Raw genomic sequence first — 18,492 nt, forward strand, 5'->3', positions numbered from 1 at the left:
CATGCAAATATCATTACGAGGACACACAATCTGCCACCACACCACATCAAGTGAAGCGGTCTCACCAATCTCTCAATATTTCCTTTTCCTTTCACCCAAAGCCATAGTTCTCCTTTCTGATTCCAGCCAACGTCAAAACAAACCAAATCATGTCAAATGGACATTTATTTTCAGGCTCCATTTTCTCTCAAGCATTTTGGTGAAGCTCCATTCCGCCACAATATCAGTGGTATTGAGGTATTGACGCAAAAGGCAGTCTAATAATATTACCGTCTCCATGGCAACGCCAGACAACATGTCCAGGATTGCCTTGCCGCCTGCTTCCTTTGGAAGCCATTCTCTTTCCTCTAACATGCTGGCTAATAGGCCAGCAGACATGCATGACAAATGCCAAGTTTTGCAACCACATACTACATGATGTCATGTAGTATGTATGTTGGCCTGTTCACTACTCCAACTAATTACATACAAAACATGCTGTAGTAATTTTGTAAGTATATTTAAATTCATAATGCATTATAAGCACATGTATAATGCCTTATGAGCTATGCATAATAATACAAAACATAGGCACTGCTCATAAACATCTATGACTACATTTGTAGAGCTGTATAATGCCCTATAAAGCGAATAAATATTGTATTTATGTACCAACTTTTGAGCAGGATGAATGCTTTACATCAATTCTTATTTGATAGTAGGGTCTAAATGAATACCTTGCCTAGCCATTGCAATGCCAGTTCAGGAACCATACTTAGAGTGCTGTTGTCACTCACCTAAGAAAGTGTTGGCGATAAACTCTGAGACTTGGTTTCCTGACCGGCTGGTTTCTGACAACTGGGTGAGCTCTCTGTTCAACATCCTTTTGAACTGGGAAACAAGATCAGACACAACGACAAGCATCAGTGACACAAGTTCATACATGGAAATACAGTGGGGAAAGTAGAACATACAGTTGAAGTCGATGGTTTACATATACCTGAGCCAAATACCCTTTAACTCAGTTTTTCACAATTCCTGACATTTAATCCTAGTAAATATTCTCTGTCTTAGGTCAGGTAGAATCACCACTTCATTTTAAGAATGTGAAATGTCATAATAATAGCAGAGAATGATTTATTTCAGCTTTTATTTATTTCATCACATTCCCAGTGGGTCAGAAGTTTACATACACTCAATTCGTATTTGGTAACATTGCCTTTAAATTGTTTAACTTGGGTCAAACATTTCAGGTTGCCTTCCACAAGCGTCCCACAAATAAGTTGGGTGAATTTTGTGGTGTAACTTAGTCAGGTTGGTAGGCCTCCTTGCTCGCACAAACTTTTTCAGTTCTGCCAAGAAATGTTCTATAGGATTGAGGTCAGGGATTTGTGATGGCGACTCCGATACCTTGACTTTGTTGTCCTTAAGCCATTTTGCCACAACTTTGGAAGTATGCTTGGGGTCATTGTCCATTTGGAAGACCCATTTGCGACCAAGCTTTAACTTCCTGACTGATGTCTTGAGGTGTTGCTTCCATGTAATTTTCCATCCTCATGATGCCATCTATTTTGTGAAGTGCACCAGTCCCTCCTGCAGCAAAGCACCCCCACAACATGATGCTGCCACCCCCGTGCTTCACGGTTGGGATGGTGTTCTTCGGTTTGCAAGCCTCCCCCTTATTCCTCCAAACATAACGATGGTCATTATGTCCAAACAGTTCTATTTTTGTTTCATCAGACCAGAGGACATTTCTCCAAAAAGTACGATCTTTTGTGTTTTGCATCTTCACAATGTCCTTTGTTGTTGTTATGGGATTGATTTGCACTTTTCGCACCAAAGTACATTCATCTCTAGGAGACAGAACACGTCTCCTTCCTGAGTGGTATGACGGCTGCGTGGTCCCATGGTGTTTGTACTTGCGTACTATTGTTTGTACAGATGAACGTTTCAAGGTAGGCCTTGAAATACATCCACAGGTACACCTCAAATTGACTCAAATGATGTCAATTGCCCTATCAGAATCTTCTAAAGCCATGACATAATTTTCTAGAATTTTCCAAGTTGTTTAAAGGCCCAGTCAACTTAAGTGTATGTAAACTTCTGACCCACTGGATTTGTGATACAGTGAATTATAAATGAAATAATCTGTCTTTAAACAATTGTTGGAAAAATTACTTGCGTCATGCACAAAGTAGATGTCTTAACCGACTTGCCAAAACTATAGTTTATTAACAAGAAATTTGTGGAGTGGTTGAAAAATGAGTTTTAATGACTCCAACCTAAGTGTCTGTAAACTTCCGACTTCAACTGTACTTCAGTAGAAAAAGTGTACCAGCAGTAAAGTTCCTATCATAATATGTGGAAAATTTGAAATTAACAAAACCAAATGAGAGTTCAAAATGGCAATAAACTAGATTTTTGAATTCTGTTTGGTGTGATTTTTCACACCACACTCAAGTGTCAGGAGTAACTAACAAGTAAATAATATGACAGTAGTGATTTCCTTGATCCCCCTCATACTGAATAACATGTCAGGTTATAGAAAAAGTCAAGTCTAACATGGGATATCAATAGAGTAACAGTAGTCAATTATATCAATAAGACCAGAAAATGAATCCAAAAATATGTATTTAAAACAAAATAATCATTCACTTCTTTCATGACACAACCTCATACCCTAGTCTATTCAGTGCATCACACTGGAGGACACAAGAACAGGAACAGTGTTTTCAGCTGGGCTCGAACCGTTATGTATTCACTAACTGAACATAGCAGGCCTAAAAGAATCGCCTGAAACTAAATCCCTTCCATACTGGTCTTGACCAGATAAAAAAAAAAGCTGTAGGGTTCTCTTCTGCACTGTTCAACCAATCCAGTATATGTGGAGGAGGAGTTAAGATGGAGCATCGCCTTGTTGACACCCAAAAGCAGAAGTCGAGTCCCAGGCTCTTTCCATTTCCCCTGTTTTTTTTTTGTTTTTTTTTAACCTTTATTTAACCAGGCAAGTCAGTTAAGAACATATTCTTATTTTCAATGACGGCCTGGGAACAGTGGGTTAACTGCCTGTTCAGGGGCAGAACGACAGATTTGTACCTTGTCAGCTCGGGGGTTTTGAACTCGCAACCTTCCGGTTACTAGTCCAACGCTCTAACCACTAGGCTACGCTGCCGCCCCATGTTGATGGGGACTCGGCAGAGGCTATGTAATCAGACACGTGGGTAGGGGACAAACTACAGTATACACTCTTAAAGGAGACATATCATGTACACACACAGACATACAGGAAGGAACAGGTAGAGTACTCAGAGATTTGTAATCACACTCACACACATACACCCAATGGAACAGGCATGTGTGTACACACACAGGCATGTGTAGACTGAATAATATGCAGTTTTATCAAATCTCACTGACATAATATGCAAAATCACTGACATCCAAATACATACTGTGTCCTACAGTACACCAAAGCACACTTCTTGTCATCCAGAAGTTTGCACTGAGAAGTTTGCACTGAGATAACAGAAAAGGACATCCTGACACACACGTTCCCGTGCACTCAACGGTATGAATGTCCAAAACATAGAAAGCAAAGTGACGTAGGGCATTTCAGTGGACACATGTTGAATGTAAAAAACAAAGACGAGTGACCAGCAGAAACCAACTTTGTTGAATAAAATCCAGTAGCAGATTGTACAGGTCTATTTTTGAGTTATTTCACCTTTATTTACCAGGTAGGCCAGTTTAGAACAAGTTCTCATTTACAACTGCGACCTGGCCAAGATAAACAAAGCAGTGCGACACAAACAACACAGAGTTACACATGGAATAAACAAACGTACAGTCAATAACACAATAGGAAAAAATCTATATACAGGGTGTGCAAATTAGGTAAGATTAGGGAGGTAAATACAATACATAGGCTGTAGTGGCGAAGTACTTACAATTTAACAATTAAACACTAGAGTGATAGATGTGCAGAAGATGAATGTGTAAGTAGAGATACTGAGGTGAAAAGGAGCAAAGACATTATGAATAACAATATGGGGATGAGGTAGTTGGATGGGCTATTTACAGATGGGCTATGTACAGGTACAATGATCTGTGAGCTGCTCTAACAGCTGGTGCTTAAAGTTAGGAGTCTCCAGCTTCAGTGATATTTGCATTTTGTTCCAGTCATTGGCAGCAGAGAATTGGAAGGAATGGCGGCCAAACGAGGAATAGGCTTTGGGGGTGACTAGTGAAATATACCTGCTGGAGCGCATGCTATGGGTGGGTGCTGCTATGGTGACCAGTGAGCTGAGATAAGGCGGGGCTTTACCTAGCAAAGACTTCTAGATGACCTGTAGGTTTAGCAACGAATATGAAGCAAGGGCCTGCCAACGAGAGCCTACAGGTCGCAGTGGTGGGTAGTGTATGGGGCTTTGGTGACAAAACGGACGGCACTGTGATAGACTACATCCAATTTGCTGAGTAGAGTGTTGGAGGCTATTTTGTAAATGACATCGCAAAGTCAAGGATCGGTAGGATAGTCAGTTATACGAGGGTATGTTTGGCAGCATGAGCAAAGGATGCTTTGTTGCAAAATAGGAAGTTGATTCTAGATTTAATTTTGGATTGGAAATGCTTAATGTGAGTCTGGAAGGAGAGTTTACAGTCTAACCAGACACATAGGTATTTGTAAATGTCCACATATTCTAAGCGAGAACCGTCCAGAGTAGTGATGCTGCACGGCGTGCAGCGATCTGTTGAAGAGCATGCATTTAGTTTGACTTGTATTTAAGAACAGTTGGAGGCCACGGAAGGAGAGTTTTATGGCATTGAAGCTCGTCTGGAGGTTAGTTAACACAGTGTCCAAAGAAGGGCCAGAAGTATAAAGAATGGATTTGTCTGTGTAGAGGTGGATCAGAGAATCACCAGCAGCAAGAGCGACATCATTGATGTATACAGAGAAAAGAGTCGGCCCAAGAATTGAACCCTGTGGCACTCCCATAGAAACTGCCAGAGGTCCGGACAACAGGCCCTCCAATTTGACACACTGAACTCTGTCTGAGAAGTAGTTGGTGAACCAGGCGAGGCAGACATTTGAGAAACCAAGGCTGTTGAGTCTGCTGATGAGAATGTGGTGATTGACAGAGTCGAAAGTCTTAGCCAGGTCGATGAAGACGGCTGCACAGTATTGTCTTTTATCAATGGTGGTTATGATATCGTTTAGGACCTTGAGCGTGGCCGAGGTGCACCCATGACCAGCTCGGAAACCAGATTACATAGCTGAGAAGGTACGGTGGGATTCAAAATGGTCGGTGATCTGTTTGTTAGCTTGGCTTTTGAAGACCTTAGAAAGGCGGGGTAGGATAGATATAGGTCTGTAACAGTTAGGGTCTAGAGTGTGTCCACCTTTGAAGAGGGGGATGACCGCGGCAGATTTCCAATCTTTGGGGATCTCAGATGATACGAAAAAGAGGTTGACAGTGTTTCCTAGTTTCCTAGTAACTCTGAGCTTAGTAAGTGGGACGGGCAGTGGAGGTTAAGGGGACAGAGACAGTACAGCTAGGTGCAGGGCACCAGAGCACATGGCTGACTGCTGCTCCATCCTCACACTCTCAACGTGAGTGTGAGTGTGAGTGTGAGTGTGAGTGTGAGTGTGTGAGTGAGTGAGTGAGTGAGTGAGTGAGTGAGTGAGTGAGTGAGTGAGTGAGTGAGTGAGTGAGTGAGAGAGAGAGAGAGAGAGACTTGTCCTAAAGCCACTCCTGCGTTGTTTTGGCAGTGTGCTTAGGGTCGTTGTCTTGTAGATTGATTGTGGACTACAGGAAAAGGAGGACCAATCACGCCCCCATTCTCATCGACCGGGCTGTAGTGGAGCAGGTTGAGAGCTTCAAGTTCCTTGGTGTCCACATCACCAACAAACTAACATTGTCCAAGATAGTCGTGAAGAGGGCAAAACAAAACCTATTCCCCCTCAGGAGACTGAAAAGATTTGGCATGGGTCCTCAGATCCTCAAAAGGTTCTACAGCTGCACCATTGAGAGCATTGTGATGGGTTGCACCACTGCTCGGCCTCTGACCGCAAGGCACTAGGTTAGTGCGTACGGCCCAGTACATCACTGGGTCCAAGTTTCCTGCCATCCAGGACCTCTATACCAGGCGGTGTCAGAGGAAGGCCCTAAAAATTATCAAAGACTCCAGCCACCCTAATCATATTCTGTTCCCTCTGCAACCGCACGGCAAGCGGTATCAGAGCGCCAAGTCTAGGTCCAAGAGGCTTCTAAACAGCTTCTACCCCCAAGCCATAAGACTCCTGAACATCTAATCAAATGGCTACATCAAATGACTATTTTAAACTGCTGCTACTCTGTTATTATCTATGCACAGATATTGTCTGTGAGTGCCACAGAACTAATGCTACAGGCGAGGTGTTCTACAGCATTGTGACGTGCCCCTGCACACTGACTCTTTCCCTCGATCATGACTAGTCTCCCAGTCCCTACCTCTGAAACACCTCCCCATAGCATGATGCTGCCACCAGCATTATTCAATTTAAGAATGATGGAGGCCACTGTGTTCTTGGGAACCTTCAATGCTGCAAAACAGTTTTGGTACCCTTCCCCAGATCTGTGCCTAGACACAATCCTGTCTCGGCGCTCTACGGACAATTCCTTCGACCTCACGGCTTGGTTTTTGCTCTGACATGCACTGTCAACTGTGGGACCTGACATAGACAGGTGTGTGCCTTTCCAAATCCAATCTATTGAAGAAACATCAAGGATGATCAATGGAAACAGGATGCACCTTTGCTCAATTTTGAGTCTCATAATGTAAAAAACTTGTGCAAATCTACATAAAATCATTTTTTTTATAAAACTGTGCAAAAATGTCTACATTTTTTTTTTCGCTTTGTCATTTATATTTAATACATTTTTTGAAAAAGGATGTAACGTAACAAAATGTGGAAAAAGTTATTTTCTGAATGCACTATAGATGGAGATTAGATTTTTCATTAACCAGACCTATATCTTTGCTATTCTTCAAGCAATCATTCCCAGGTTTTTACAGTAGATGAGGCTCAGGTCAAATGCAACGCAGCTCACCTTGTTGGAAGCCATCTCACTGACTGAGTGACAGGTCTGCAGGGTCTCCAGCTGGTCCAGACACCAGTCCAGCTCCTCCAGCGTCTCCATGGCCAGCTTCTGGTAGGGCTCGTCTGAGGGGGTCAAAGGTCAGACTACTGTTAAAACCCTGAGAGAGCGTTTGTTCTGATCTCTGCTGCTAAAAAAATACATTAAAACTTAAAGAATTTCAGTGAGCGCGGTTTTTTATTTTCTTCAAGTAAAAGCCCATCAGAGACCATCCAACCAGCGACAGAATTTACCTTGTCAGCTCGGGGATTCGATCTTGCAACCTTTCGGTTACAAGTCCAACGCTCTCACCACTAGGCTACCTGCCGCCCCAAAATCACTGGACAGAAGTCTGTGTGAGGTCTTTCACTTCGAGTCACTAACGTCTAATGTCAGCTCTGTTTTTAAATCAAGATTGGTTCCATTTCAAACCAGAGACCATAAAACTCATTGTGTTGAATGTATGCCTTTTCGTTGTCCTCTTCACATTCTCACTGCACTGCCCTTATCAATGTAAAGCTGACAGATTACAATAACAGAAATTGTGGCAGTAGCATCAAACAAATCTTATGTAGGTCTGTATTTTCAGTTCGAGAACTTGTTATTTTTACAGGGTGAAGCAGGAAAATTCTTGTTGTGAAGTCATGTAAGAGGTAAGATCAGATGAGTATAATATTGACCTGTTATGCTTGACTTGGTGTGGGTAGTTATGGAGGGAGGGTTGCTGCCTGATGGCCGCCTGTTGGGCCGATCTTGCAGATGAGTTATGTAGGCAAAATTGCTTCTGACTGTTCGGAGACTGGCAAGCACCTAAAGAGAAAGGTTGGAGGGTAGTGTTATGTTGCATTATGACCTTCAAATTGATTTCCAACGCTCAACATCAGGAATTCATACCAACACACACACACACACACGAGAGAGAGAGAGAAAAAGCATGAACATAGCACTAACCTGTGCAAATGGTGTCACAATCATGTCTTCTCCATGACTGAAATGACAGAATAAAAAACAACAACACTTGGTTAGATACGAAACCTTCAACCAACAGGTGAAGAACAGAATATCAGCATCTTAAAAGGTTAATATTAATATAAAATACATATAATGGGGCTCTATGGTACTCAATGGGCATCTTAACTGCAACCTGAACACCCTCATGTCCTGCATCAGTTAACACATTGGACACAGAGAGAAAACAAGTCACATGCACACAACTGACTGTGGGAGAACCCTGGGAAAACAGACATTACACTTTGGAACTGTGTTGTGGGGGAATCATCATGCACATAATGTGTTGTCTTGGGGTCAAGCCTTTCTGTGGTTAAGATAATAGGCCTCAGGCTATTCATGCAGCACACATACAGTAGCAGGCTCAACTCAGATGCAAGGACTGTGGGGCTTTTCTTTTTGTGATAGTTTGGGAGGAAAGGGGCTGAGGGGTGTGTATGTATGGGTGGGGTGGTGTTCAGCAGGAGGGTGTGGGGGGGTTAAGGGGTTGGTGAGTGGAGGAAGTGTCTGAAACCTGCAAGCGAAGTGGAACAGTCCTTAAAGGGGAAGTAAAAAAGAAAACATTGGTCACGCGCGTCTCTCACCGCGGCAGCCAACCAACTTCCCAGTGCTTCAAGCCCTCTTCCCTTTAAAGACATAGAGAGTCCAGTGACTAAACTAAACATGGGTAAAATAACCTCCAGAAACAAACATCAACAAATCAAGACTGTTAGACTTAATTCAATTGACTTTAAGGTTGAGTCTTTAGGGAAATCTGTGGAATCATAGTTGAAGGGTTAGCTATGTCATTATAAATATGGAGAGAGTAAGTGAAGTATTGGTAAGTGAAATATCAAGGGTGGGGGAGAGCAACAAAGAGGCAAAGAGAGAGACAGGACAGAAACAGCAACATAGTGAGTGAGAAAGAGAGAGAGAGAGAAAGAGAAAGAGAAAGAGAAAGAGAAAGAGAAAGAGAAAGAGAAAGAGAAAGAGAAAGAGAAGAGAAGAGAAGAGAAGAGAAGAGAAGAGAAGAGAAGAGAAGAGAAGAGAAGAGAAGAGAAGAGAAGAGAAGAGAAGAGAGAGAAGAGAAGAGAAGAGAAGAGAAGAGAAGAGAGAGAAGAGAGAGAAGAGAAGAGAAGAGAAGAGAAGAGAAGAGAAGAGAGAGAGAGAAGAGAGAGAGAGAGAAGAGAAGAGAAGAGAGAGAGAGAGAGAAGAGAAGAGAAGAGAGAGAAGAGAAGAGAAAGAGAAAGAGAAAGAGAGAGAGAAGAGAGAGAGAGAGAGAGAGAGAGAGAGAGAGAGATATGGGGAAAAAGAGAGAGGGGAAGAAGAAAATGACCTGGAGAAGCTGTGAGGAGGAGGATCACACATCACATTGGTCCAATGCTACTTACAGCTCACTGGCCGTGGAGGAGTTGCGGGACATGGCTTTGGGCGAGAGGTCGAAATCTGAGTCGGAGCGATAGAGGAAGGACTCACGGCGCTGGCTGTGGGGGTAGTTGGCCTGTAGGACCAGGCCAGAGATGGGGCTGACCTGGGGGTCCAGGGGACTGCGCCCCACCGACATCCCATTCTCTACATCAAAGCTAAGGGGGAGAGAAGGGAGAGGCAGAAGGGTTGGATTCATGTTATGAGTGTCTTTCAGTTTGTTCAGCAGTGACATACTGGCATTGTCATCACAGAAAATAATGACAAGAGCCATCAACATCAAGGGAAGAGAAGGTAGAGAGAACGCAAGATTCATGTTAATAGGTGTCTGGAGCAGCGGAGCAGGAAGACAGGACGACATTGTCATTCATTTATTGTGTACAGTATGATGTCAGAGTCATGGAAGTCTGACAAGATTTGTGAATCAGAAATCATTAAAAAAACATTGACCAATCACTGCCAGCATCATTGCTAATACACAGTATATTGAGTATAAAAAATGAGCTGACTTAGTGATCAGCCACCCCCAACACCCATTACTCAAATCACACTAGCGTCAGCACTGACTTCACAACATACAGTACCAGTCAAATGTTTGGACACACCTACTCATTCAAGGGTTTTTCTTTATTTTTACCATTTTCTATATTGGAGAATAATAGTGAATACATTACAACTATAAAATAACACATCATGTAGTAACCAAAAAAGTGTTACACAAATCAAAAATATTTTATATTTGAGATTTTTCAAAGTAGCCACCCTTTGCCTAGATGACGGCTTTGCACAAAAACACTTTTTTTGTTACTGCATGATTCCATATATGTTATTTCATAGTTTTGATGTCTTCACTATTATTCTACAATGTAGAAAACCGTAAAAATAAATAAAAACCCTTGAATGAGTAGGTGTGTCCAAACTTTTGACAGGTACTGTACGTCATCAGTGCGTTCTTCCTCTCCCTTTCAGGCATGCTTATGGCACCTATCCACCCCTGCAGCCAGACCCTGACCTAAAAATATCAGGGTGATCAATCCATAGCCATCCAATCTCATAATAATGCTGACTTGGGGAACCTGTTTCCAGAGGCACGTCAGGCCCAGGAGGCTGCCAAGAACGCTGCAAGGATTCCCGTGAGTGTCTTGGTGTGATGTGTAGTTTCTTTGCTTAACACAGAAAACGCAGAATGTGAACAGCTAGAAAATACATTGAGGTCTGTTTGATGGATGAGTGGAATTCCACTTTCCTTTTCATATTTTAAGAATGTATTAAGACTAAGTTAGGAGATCAGAGGTGGAGAAAGGCAAGTGCGAGAAACAACGGGAAAGCTGGACGTGGGAATAGAACCCCAGTCTCTGGTGGGAAGTCGGATACACAACAGTATGTGTCAAGAACAGGGAGTGTTAATAATAATAAATACCATTTAGCAGACGATTTTATCCAAAGCGACTTATAGTCATCTATGCATACATTTTACGTATCGGACTTATTACCCTCCTCCTTTAGGCTTACTAGTAATGTGACTGTATGTATGTCTGATCAACTCCAGAAGAGAGTTGTTCCAGGGCGATGCCACAGTAAATGAGCAACAGCTGCAAGGTCGGGCTGAGGTGGAGTTGGAGAGAGTGGTTCTAAGAATATCCCTCTATCATTGATGGGGGACATGTGAGAGGGCTATACATAGCCCAAAATATACTGCATGCCCCCTGGCTGGAGTCTCATATAATTACATTAGGCTGAGGCCCTCACCCCATACGGTACATACCCTTTCACTTTACTTCAAGTTCAACTCAAATCAATGTTTATTGGTGGTGTCCACCGTTTAGCAGCTGTTCAAACTAGAATAGTCCAAACACACCAAGACAGTCATGAAGAGGGCACGACAAAGCCTATTCCCCCTCAGGAAACTAAAAAGATTTGGCATGGGTCCTGAGATCCTCAAAAGGTTTGCAATTTGCATTGTGCATCTGTTTATCTTATATGCATAGTCACTTTAACCATACATTTATGTGCATACTACCTAAATTGGCCCGACCAACCAGTGCTCCCGCACATTGGCTAACTGGGCTATCTGCATTTCACTGCTGTATTTGGCGAACGTGGCAAATCAACTTTGATTTGATTTGATTTGATATAGCGGATGCGGCAAAATGTTAATAGCAATAAACTGTCAAACAATTAAAATGTAAGAAAATAAATATTAAAAAATTGCACAAATGCTCATGCTATTGACCAACACATGATTCTTTGCAAAGCACTGTGTCGTTTGTCAGAGTTACTTTCAGTTGAACTATTATTGCATGTCTCCAGGGCACCTGCAACAAGCATCTCTGGATGTGCATTTCACTCACAGACTCCTCTCATAAAAGCAGTCAGATATGGGACTGTGTGTATGGGGTGTTGTATGCATTCTTTGTACTAAATACAGGACAATGATGCTCAGTATTTTGCGTAAATTAACATTTAAAAACCAGCCTGCATCATACTAGGGAAGTGATTGACATCAGTGATCAGAAGCAATGACAGAATTAATTATTTAACCAATGTTTGATTATTTTTTTCTCCATTTTGGCTTGTTACTCCTGCATAGCCTACTGTACTGGAATTAGCTGTGCAGTGTGTATTTTTATTTGGATTTGGCAGTCCAGCAATAGCAGTAACTGATAAATGAATGTTAAGTAATCAATTCTCAATGAAGCCCCCTGATTCATGTGAGGACCGAAAAGGGAGAGAAAGAAAGGTGGGTTGTTCCACAAAATGAGTGCCTTTCGTGTCCCTTTGATATTGTAAGTAGAAATTTGAATTATGTTTTAATTATGTGCCATTTAATATGGAGAATTCTACAAATAAGATTTTGTTAATGTGAATAAAGACTTGCTAAAGTGCCAGAATTGTGCATTTTGACATGTCCCTCTGTGCACCCTCTGGGACTTCTAGGAAGATTTTAACTCGCTTAACACCTAAATGACTCCAGGTTTTTACCATCATTGTAAAGCCCTTGCTATTTTGATGCTTTCAAAAAGTAATTTCTGAAGATGATTTATTTAATGTGATTAATGATTCATTTCAAGCTCAACCCTGTTATGTGAACTCCTGTTTTAATACGGTGAAACTATTCCTTTTAAAATACATATTTTTAAATAAATATTGAACATTTAATATTCAAATCATAGTGTAAAAGCAGGTGAGCTGGTTCTACTCTGTTTGGGCATTTTCTGGTGTTTTGTTGGGAAAACTGAGCGGGTCGAGCAGAACACGCTGTTGTGGAAAATTCGATCCAAAGATTAAGGCATAGACTATTTAATTGTATAATAGAAATATTGTTAATTAAGCAGCTGCCTCTGATTTCACAGGGAACAACTCCAAGAGTAAATGGTTCCATGTCCCTTATATAGTGGGAGCTGATAATACAATCATACTGTTACACAACAGATATTTTATACAAGCAACAGTTCCGGAACACAATGGCCTTGTATTAGAGTGCAGACATACCAGGAGTCTATGAAAGGCATAACATCACAGTCCAACACAGAACATATTCCTTGAGAAATCACAACAGCTCACCCCAAATTCTGCCACCACAACGTCAACCCTGTTAACAATAGATAGACAGGCTAGAAATGTTTTAACAATTTTATTTATTTTGTGAAGCCTGCATTCAATTTCCCCTCCCTGTTGCACACAACAAGCTTTCATTCCCCCTGTCACAAGGGGATCTATGGCTGATTTAAGATGAAATCCTCAACTCTGTCACGGTCAACTTTATTTGGCACTTAGCATAGTAATTTTTTTATTCAACCTCTTGAGATGGGAGAATATGTTTTTATGAAGTTGAACATGTGCTCTTTATGATAGAATGTTGAAATCAAAACATTTTGGGGGACGAAGTTACATATCTCACAAGACACCGAATTGGTGGAACGACCCTGAGAGATAGAAAGATAGGTTTGCATTTGGAAGGCTCAATGCAGCGCTTTAACGAGCTCCACCTGATTGGTGGGGAAAGCTCCAGGGGGAGGGGCAGCCGTATAAAGTGTCAGTGTCAGGGCTTGCCTTATTACCCCACTTCTCCTCCCCTCATCCCTTATTGTTCCACCTCTCCTTACTGCCTCACCTCCCTCCCTTATGACCCCACCTCTCCTCCCTCCCTTATGACCCCACCTCCCCTACCTCCCTTATTCTCACGCCTTCCATCATTTTCGATGATGCGTCCCCACTGAACGATTTGGGCCGGCTCTGATGGTGGGATGGCATCGATCACGAGGACAATGGAGTCAGCAGCTATAAATAGCTCTATCCAGTAAATAAGTAGGTGCTGCCGGTGCAAAGGACATCACGCTGCTTGCTTAGCAAGTGCCACTTCCTCCTGATTCAGCTCACACCGAGGCTCGAACCCAGGACCTCGGCCTTGCTTGGACATGTGACCGCCCTACTGAAGAGTCTTACCATTCGGCGCCATTAAGCTGCGGATCTGGCCACACTTCAGGCTGAGGAGTGTTTCACAAATCCCCATGTGCTACATTGGCCTATGAGTAGACCGCAAGATGGAGAGAAGAGAGAACCCCCCACCACCCTGCCGAGATGGTTTCTTACCATTAATACTGTAAATATTCATGCATGGCAGGCTCTGTTTGACAACATAAAACAGCATTTAGTTGTACTCTTTTGGCGATAAAAGTAAAATATTAAAAAGTTAAAAAGCTCAATTGTGATAAAATACTCACGGTGCCCTATAGATGTAATAATAATAATAATAATATATGCCATTTAGCAGACGCTTTTATCCAAAGCGACTTACAGTCATGTGTGCATACATTCTACGTATGGGTGGTCCCGGGAATCGAACCCACTACCCTGGCGTTACAAGCGCCATGCTCTACCAACTGAGCTACAGAAGGACCACAAGATGTACTGTCAAGGACTGCACAGACACAACATGCAGTATGGGGAACCAGACTACTCTAATGTCATGCCACTGCAGTCTCATCACCTGGGTATGTCTGTGGGAAATACTGTTTTTTTAACTGATAAACATGCCTCTCATTCATCATTGAAAAAACCCCCAGAAATAACCCCGAAAACAGCTCACAAGCAAAACAAAAGTAACCTGTTAAAACTGAAACGCACGTCATTCAAATGACATGTTAATGTTTGAGTAAATTACCAGAGCCTGAAGCTTGGCGAGGTCAGAGTGTACTAATGGACTGTGGCTAAACTCCTTTCTAGTTGCAGACAGCTTCTCGTCTCTGGAATCTCGCAACAACGTTCCCACTTCCATAAACAATACAGTGTGGTGGACAAAGTTGCATATTTTTCCAAGAAAATAGGCTGAAAATAAACAGGGGCTAAGCTCAAGAAATGACACCAGGAAATACCTGGGTTTATCAGACTGAGTGGGTAGACAAGTGTTCATATCAGTGGTATTCATATGGTTAGTTACTTCTACTGGAAACGGAATGGGCTTCCGAGTGTCCGGTAGCACAATCTATTGGGGACAGAAATAACAGATTACTGTGCTAGTCAGTGTTATGTTCCCGACCATTCGGAAGACCCATTCGGACCCATTCGGAAGACCAAGCTTCAACTTCCTGACTGACGTCTTGAGATGTTGCTTCAATATATCCACATAATTTTCCAACCTCATGATGCCATCTATTTTGGGAAGTGCACCAGTCCCTCCTGCAGCAAAGCACCCCCACAACATGATTCTGCCACCCCCATGCTTCACGGTTGGGATAGTGTTCTTCGGCTTGCAAACCTCCCCCTTTTTCCTCCAAACATAAAGATGGTCATTATGGCCAAACGGTTCTATTTTTGTTTCATCACACCAGAGGACATTTCTCAGGCTCTACACAGACTACACAGACTGACGCGTCATAACCAACTGGAGCTGCAGTAGGCCTATATGCAAATAGACCATTGTCATATGGATCTGTGCCATTCACTTTGAACTGGACTATGTTTACAGCATGAGTGGTGGTGAGTAGATGCGCTTGCTTTGAGATCAAAGTGAGAGCTACATGTAGTGACTTGTGCGCATATGTAATAATATCAAGCCCTGCATGTTTTTTTCCATGTAGGCTGAATGACAGAACAGCTATTTCCATGCTGCAATGTTATGGGATTAATTTTCTTCATAGTTTTTGATGGTAGGCCACTGGTAGGCCTACATTATGATCAGATAGCCACAGTAGCTTACCTGGCCACTGTTAAAACTATAAGTTAAAGCGGGTATATCCTCAGTGTTCACAGAAAATGCACGGCAGAAGTTGCACAGAATTTTCACAATGTTCAAATTTGAGCTCACCAGACCTGAAATTTCAAAAAAATGATAGGAACATTGTTCAGGACCCATGTGCAGATGACTAGATGAAACGTGTCAGTCAGTATGGATCCAATCTCAGCCACTGAAAATGTGGGTTTGCTGACCCCCTTCCTTCCTGCCCAGTCCGGAGCGAGGCCTGTCTCCTGCGATTGACACCAGCTGGGTAGCGCTGCGGTGTTCATGGGAACCCCAGAGATCTGAAGGGACCTTTACTTTTTTTCCGTGCCAGAGACAGATGTTATTGCCAACAGAGTGGGCTTCCAAAGGATGACACAACGCCTGGAGTCAAAAGTCATATCTTCCCCCTCCTGTTTTTTTTCAGCATGGCGTGAGAACCAGCTCCAGGGGCCTCACCGACCTATGACAATCAAAGTGTGTGTGTGTGTGTGTGTGTGTGTGTGTGTGTGTGTGTGTGTGTGTGTGTGTGTGTGTGTGTGTGTGTGTGTGTGTGTGTGTGTGTGTGTGTGTGTGTGTGTGTGTGTGTGTGTGTGTGTGTGTGTGTGTTTTCTCTGCAATGTTCCCTGGGGCCTGGAAGCAGAGAAAGTTGGAAAACAGAGGATTGGACCTTTTTTGGTGTGTGTGTTCCTAGTGATGCGTAAACTGTATTGGTTGGAAAGGGGTCACCTGGTTTGGGAAGGGGGATGTTATTTTTGTACCCCCCACACCATTGTGCTTGACCTGACACCCGCAGCAGAAGCTAGTTAAGGACCATGTCACCTCCACCTTACCCTACACCCTACACCCACTACAATTCGCATACCGCCCCAACAGATGCACGGATGACACAATTGCACTGCACATTGCCCTATCCCACCGAGACAAGAGAAATGCCTATGTAAGAATCCTGTTCATTGACTACAGCTCAGCCTTCAACTCCAAGCTCATCCTAAACTCAGGGGCCTGGGTTTGAACCCCTCCCTGTTCAACTGGGTCCTACACTTCCTGATGGGCCGACCCCAAGTGGTGAAGGTTAAGAACAGCACCTCGACCTCGCTGATCCTCAACACATGGGCCCCACACATATCTCCCTTAATCATCAAGTTTTCTGACGAGTCAACAATGGTAGGCCTGATGACCAATAATGATGAGACATCCTACAAGGAGGAGGTGACAGCCCTGGCCAAGAAAATAATCTCTCTCAACATCAACAAAATGAAGGAGCTGATAGTGGACTACAGGAGACATCAGTAAGAGCACACCCTCACAGACAGGACCATAGTGGAGGGTTAAAAGCATGAAGTTCCTCGGAGTGCACATCAATGACAACCTGAAATGGTCCCGTCACACAGACAGCATGGTGAAGAAGGTGCAGCAGCGTCCCTTCAACCTCAGGAGAAATTAGTCTTGGCCCCCAAGACCCTTACGAACTTCTACAGATGCATCTTGGAGAGCATCCTGTCGGGCTGGTACGTTATTGAATAGTACCCTCAAAATACCATTCTGACAGTCAACAGTGAAGAGGCGACTCAGGGATGTTGGCCTTCTAGGCAGAGTTGCAAAGAAAAAGCCATATCTCAGACTGGCCTATTAAAATAAAAGATTAAGATGGGCAAAATAACACAGACACTGGACAGAGGAACAGGTGCATAGATAAATAGATACCCCACCTAATCCAGTTGTGCTATTTTCTTTTGTCTATTCAATTCAGTCCAATTCAACCCTACTGTATGAACAGATATGGTCCAGCCTTCTAGTCCGTACAGGCTTTCTTCAGGCTGCCAAGAGAATAGGTGATCTTAGTTATTTCAGGGTTGTGATAAAACATTGAGAACTTTTCAACACAAATGCCATGGTTAGCGTTTGCTGTCCTTTGTAAATTAGATTACATAGAGCTCTTTACACTGTATGCTCTTGAACCAAGTCTAGCCAAAGTTGTTTTAGATAGAAACTGTCAGTAGCCTCTCATCTGGGCTAGCTTCTGGTGCATTATCTGTGTCATTCTGGATACTGGTATTGGTTCCAAACATGTTATACAAAGTTATTTATCAAACAAAATTAAATCCCACAACATAATACATTCACTCTGTATAAATTCTTACATGGTGACCAAAAGGGGAAAATGTTCTGTGTACAACAACATATGATACAGCCGTGGGTATATGTTTTCTAAATATAGCCCTTGAGAAGAAGTCATTGCATAAGAAGAAACATGGAGTCAACAGAACCAAGTCTGTTGATTATTTCTCTCTGAGCCCTGGCCTAATGGTGGGGAGCAACTCTCCAAACACCACAGCTTGACTCGCTGTCAACAGGGTTAGAGAGACACACATTTACTGGACATAATACAGAGAGCTTACCACATGTAGTTCTGAAGTTCATGAGATATACATGTTCGTGTGTGTGTGTGTGTGTATGACACACGCATATGCATGCACTGTGCACACACACAAACAAATGTTGCTGATACCAGAACAATATTACTTCGGGACTTTTCAACTGGCTTGACCAAATGGATTAAGAATAATATGTGAAGCAAATTTAAATCTTATAACCATTGTAATCCAGATAAGCAGTTTAAAATAATGTGAGCCTTTGACGTTTAGCTGCTTAAAAACATTGTATGTTTAGCCCGTAAGTTGGTTAGGGCACAGCTGAACCAAAAATGTATGTACCACTTGACCCAATAAGATAATAAAACCCATATTATAGCACATTAAT

At 42.6% G+C, this 18,492-nt stretch overlaps 1 protein-coding gene across 8 annotated transcripts in view; it reads right to left on the reverse strand.

Moving 5' to 3' along the window:
* LOC118401467 (cAMP-specific 3',5'-cyclic phosphodiesterase 4C-like) overlaps positions 1-18,492 on the reverse strand; it is a 124,306-nt gene that overhangs the window by 19,050 nt on the left and 86,764 nt on the right. For 6 of the 8 annotated variants that reach the window (XM_052475184.1, XM_035798991.2, XM_035798989.2 and 3 more), the window contains 6 exons: positions 9,476-9,667; positions 8,690-8,731; positions 8,049-8,085; positions 7,778-7,907; positions 7,071-7,183; positions 777-870 (listed from right to left, as the gene is read on the reverse strand). In XM_052475184.1, coding sequence (XP_052331144.1) covers positions 777-870; positions 7,071-7,183; positions 7,778-7,907; positions 8,049-8,085; positions 8,690-8,731; positions 9,476-9,648 — 589 coding nt within the window. In that variant the 5' untranslated portion in view covers positions 9,649-9,667. The remainder of the gene's footprint in view (positions 1-776; positions 871-7,070; positions 7,184-7,777; positions 7,908-8,048; positions 8,086-8,689; positions 8,732-9,475; positions 9,668-18,492) is intronic. The other 2 variants (XM_035798992.2, XM_035798993.2) reach the window with 1 other exon arrangement.

This window comes from Oncorhynchus keta, chromosome 22 (genome assembly GCF_023373465.1).
Source record: "Oncorhynchus keta strain PuntledgeMale-10-30-2019 chromosome 22, Oket_V2, whole genome shotgun sequence".
In the NCBI taxonomy this organism is placed as follows: domain Eukaryota; kingdom Metazoa; phylum Chordata; class Actinopteri; order Salmoniformes; family Salmonidae; genus Oncorhynchus; species Oncorhynchus keta.